Below are 5,000 nucleotides of genomic sequence, written 5' to 3'. Positions count from 1 at the left end.
GAAATCCAGCACCTACTCGGGAATAAAATTCATCCATACTCAACAAAATTACCTACATTTAATATCACCCGAGTAACAGAATTATCTGTATATCATTACAAATAAGTCTAATGAACTCATTTCGAATAACACCAGACCTCAACTCACACCAGGCGAAGAATGGCGGAACCCTCAACTGAATTACCATATTTCGTCCAGGTGTGTAGAAAGCTGAGAAAATGAAAAGAGGTAAACTACTATCGCCTGGAGAATGAATGGTCGGTGTGGGAAGCGTGGAGAACATTTGCAAAGGAAAATTCAAAGGTATAATCAAATGTCATTGCGAGTGTTTGATTGGTTGCTAATGTACACTTTAAAGAAAAAAAAACCGTAGTTTTTAATCGGAAATTCTTCGTAAAATACTGTTCTCAGCCGTATTTCGGTAAAATACAGGCTACCGTAATTTTACCAAAATTTTTTTATTATATTTTAGGGGATGGTGACTATAATGTCACTCCTTTACGTCAATATGTCCGTTTTGAAAACAGTAAATGCCTGGCAACATTTATTCCAGGATTTTACTTTTTTTTTACGGGTAATTTTTTAAGTGTGGGTGATGATTTTCATTCATTGAAAATCAGTTTACAGTCATCTTAAATTAGATTAAAAAAAAAAAGAAAAAAAAAAAAGAACGGTCTGTCATTTATAGCAATTCGTTTTTTTTTTTTTTTTTTTTTTTTTTTTTTTTTTTTTTTTTTTTTTTTTTTTTTTGATGATGATGATGCACTGAAGTAAAGAATCCTAGAAATTACTCATGAGACTACGTGAATGTTTTACAGAAAATTATTCACAATAGTTTGTTCGTTCTCATATGCTCCATTTGTTTGCTTCCAAGTCATATATCTCATTATAAAAGCGTGAACTGCGAAGTGTACCAACTTCACTCTGTAATATTTCACTCTTATTTAATATGTTAATTATCTCGTACTCTTACAAACTATATTTTTCACGTTACCTAAAAATCAAATCCATTTTGAAGCCTCTAAAATTCTAAATTAAGTTCAGAGTAAGTAAATGTTCATTAATATTTAGACTTCAATTCTATTTTATACTAAAAGGAAAAGTTTCATAGATTTGCTAGGAAAATTATAATGATAGTAGTATAAAATAACTATACAAAAATGCATGGATACACTTGTTGGAAAATTCTGAATGAACTAAATTCAAGTAACAACCTCACAAATACATAGTGTGTTATGTGACAGGAAATAAACAAACATAAAAATGTATAATGCAGCTGGTAAGTAATTAGAAAAATATAAAGATATTACCGCTTACAAACAGCCAATCGGAACATTTATTTTTTTTTTCATCCAACAGTAACAGTTATATAAGAAGAGAAGTCATTTTTTTTCTCCCCCAAGCAAGTTACTTTCCCTTTTGCTGAATACCGATTTTGATTTATATTTCAGAATCTTTATGTAATTTTGTTATGAAAATATTATCAGAAGGCCTACTACCGTAATAGGTTAGAGGCAACGGTAAACTACGTTCATGTTTAATTTTCACTGATCCTAAACACATTTGGAACATTAACTTGATTTTATTTTGGCTGAAAGCTTCATAGATAATCTACAGGTTTCAATTAATATGATTGAAAAGATATTTTAGTAAGTGAGAGAGAGCGAAAGATAATACTATTTGAATATAAAAACCTATTGTTATAAGTTCTAAGGGAATTGATAGCTTATCTCAAATCCATCCATCCCTTGAACAGAAACACATAAAGCAGCAATTTATATATTTCTAACAAAAATGTATTTCCTGATTTAATCTTCAAAAGGACTTTAACAGAACCTTCTCTGCTGGAGCTCCTAGAAATTATTCTTGACATCCAGCCATTTCTGTTTGCTGTTCATTCTCCAATGTAATGCTCGACCTAATTATTATTATTATTATTATTATTATTATTATTATTATTATTACTTGCTAAGCTAAAACCCTAGTTGGAAAAGCAGTATGCTATAAGCCCAGGGGCTCCAACAGGGAAAATAGCTCAGTGAGGAAAGGAAAAAAAAGTTTTAAAAAGAGTAACAACAATAAATATATCCTATATAAACTATAAAAAATTTTAACTAAACAAGAAGAGGAGAAATGAGATAGGAGAGTATGCTCGAGTGTACCCTCAAGCAAGAGAACTCTAACCCAAGACAGTGGAAGACCATGGTACAGAGGATGTGGCACTACCCAAGACTAGAGAACAATGGTTTGATTTTGGAGTGTCCTTCTAGGAGAGCTGCTTACCAAAGCTAAAGAGTCTCTTCTACCCTTACCAAGAGGAAAGTGGCCACTGAACAATTACAGTGCAATAACCCCTTGAGTGTAGAAGAATTGTGGTATCACTGTATCTTGATTGTTATCAACTTGAATATAATCTTAGTTTTTTTTGTAGTGACTGAATTCAGTTACAGACCGAGTTCTCAGAGTTCCGAAATGCATTATTTATTTTGCAATTACGGAAGAAATATTCCATATTTGATAGAAAATATTTCATATTGGATCAGAAATATTCCATAATTTATTAAAAAATAATATTCCATATTTGATCAGAAATATTCCATATTTGTTAAAAAATATTTCATATTGGATCAGAAATATTTCATATTTGATAAAAAAAATATTCCATATTTGATCAGAAATATTCCATATTTGATAAAAAAATATTTCATATTGGATCAGAAATATTCCATATTTGATAAAAGAAAATATTCCATATTTGATCAGAAATATTACATATTTGATAAAAAAATATCCCATATTTGATCAGAAATACTCCATATTTGATGTATGTATTAGAATTGCGCAGTATTTATCTTTTGTTAAATGTATTTTGTAATCCATTCTTATACATTTTTTTTTCAAATTGTGTTTTTAGATTCTATTTCGAAATAAGCTTCCTTAGGTATTGACCCATTTTCACCACAGAACAGTATTAGGAGGTTTCAAACATCTATTTTAAATTGTGTTTCATATTCTGTTTCGAAATAAAGCTTCCTATGATACTTTAACCATTTTCACCATTTATATCCTATTTCGAAATAAAGTTTACTTAGGTATTGACCCATTTTCACCATTTATATTCTATTTCGAAATAATGTTTACTTAGGTATTGCCCCATTTTCACCACAGAACAGTATTAGGAGGTTTCATACATTTTTTTTAATTGTGTTTCATATTCTGTTTTGAAATAAAGCTTCCTATGATACTGCCCCATTTGCACCATTTATATCGTATTTCGAAATAATGTTTACTCAGGTAATGACAAATTTTCCCCACTACAGATTATATGGGAGTTTCATACATCTTTTTTTTATAATTTTCTTTTAGATTCTATTTCGAAATAAAGCTTCCTAAGATACTTAACCATTTTCACCACGTATATCCTATTTCGAAATAAGGTTTACTTAGGCATTGACCCATTTTCACCACAACAGATTATATGGGAGTGTCATACATCTTTTCTTTTTTTCTTTTTTTTAAATAAAGCTTCCTAAGATACTTACCCATTTTCACCATTTATATCCTATTTCGAAATAAGGTTTACTTAGGCATTGACCCATTTTCACCACAACAGATTATATGGGAGTGTCATACATCTTTTCTTTTTTTCTTTTTTTAAATAAAGCTTCCTAAGATACTTACCCATTTTCACCATTTATATCCTATTTCGAAATAAGGTTTACTTAGGCATTGACCCATTTTCACCACAACAGATTATATGGGAGTGTCATACATCTTTTCTTTTTTTCTTTTTTTAAATAAAGCTTCCTAAGATACTTACCCATTTTCACCATTTATATCCTATTTCGAAATAAGGTTTACTTAGGCATTGACCCATTTTCACCACAACAGATTATATGGGAGTGCCATACATCTTTTCTTTTTTTCTTTTTTTAAATAAAGCTTCCTAAGATACTTACCCATTTTCACCATTTATATCCTATTTCGAAATAAGGTTTACTTAGGCATTGACCCATTTTCACCACAACAGATTATATGGGAGTGTCATACATCTTTTCTTTTTTTCTTTTTTTAAATAAAGCTTCCTAAGATACTTACCCATTTTCACCATTTATATCCTATTTCGAAATAAGGTTTACTTAGGCATTGACCCATTTTCACCACAACAGATTATATGGGAGTGTCATACATCTTTTCTTTTTTTCTTTTTTTAAATAAAGCTTCCTAAGATACTTACCCATTTTCACCATTTATATCCTATTTCGAAATAAGGTTTACTTAGGCATTGACCCATTTTCACCACAACAGATTATATGGGAGTGTCATACATCTTTTCTTTTTTTCTTTTTTTAAATAAAGCTTCCTAAGATACTTACCCATTTTCACCATTTATATCCTATTTCGAAATAAGGTTTACTTAGGCATTGACCCATTTTCACCACAACAGATTATATGGGAGTGTCATACGTCTTTTCTTTTTTTTTTCTTTTTTTTTTTTTAACTTTGAAATAAAGCTTCCTAATGTACTGACCCATTTTCACCATTTATATCCTATTTCGAAATAAGGTTTACTTAGGCATTGACCCATTTTCACCACAGCAGATTATATGAGTGTCATACTTTTTTTTTTTTTTTTCTTTTAGATTCTACTTTGAAATAAAGCTTCCTAATGTACTGACCCATTTTCACCATTTATATCCTATTTCGAAATAAGGTTTACCTAGGCATTGACCAATTTCCCCCACAGAGCAGATTACCAGGAGGTTCCCATGCCCACCATCCCAAACTCCGATTTTTCCCTTTTTCATACCCAAGGGAAAAAAACAGGTCACGTTTTCCATTCCAGAAAACTGAACCCCAAGAATTATGATCCTCAAGAAATTTCTCCATCGTTTCAGAATCGGTTTCCTCAAAGGCCCTTTTCGAGGCCCTTAGCTTCACTGTTTGACTTTGGGCGGCCACCACGTCCAAGACCGCAACGCCCACCTTCAAGGCCCCCT

The 5,000-nt window shown here is 30.9% G+C and overlaps 1 protein-coding gene across 1 annotated transcript in view; it reads left to right on the top strand.

Annotated features, from left to right (window-relative positions):
• LOC137643337 (uncharacterized) overlaps nucleotides 1-5,000 on the top strand; it is a 14,748-nt gene that overhangs the window by 1,826 nt on the left and 7,922 nt on the right. Inside the window, exons 2-3 of the mRNA XM_068376171.1 lie at nucleotides 3,233-3,294; nucleotides 4,899-5,000. The exon at nucleotides 4,899-5,000 is cut by the window's right edge and continues 78 nt beyond it. Coding sequence (XP_068232272.1) covers nucleotides 3,233-3,294; nucleotides 4,899-5,000 — 164 coding nt within the window. The remainder of the gene's footprint in view (nucleotides 1-3,232; nucleotides 3,295-4,898) is intronic.

The sequence above is a fragment of the Palaemon carinicauda genome, chromosome 6, assembly GCF_036898095.1.
Source record: "Palaemon carinicauda isolate YSFRI2023 chromosome 6, ASM3689809v2, whole genome shotgun sequence".
Classification (NCBI taxonomy): Eukaryota; Metazoa; Arthropoda; class Malacostraca; order Decapoda; family Palaemonidae; genus Palaemon; species Palaemon carinicauda.
The sequence above is the reverse complement of the archived record's forward strand: the minus strand, read 5'-3'. Positions and strand labels throughout refer to the sequence as shown.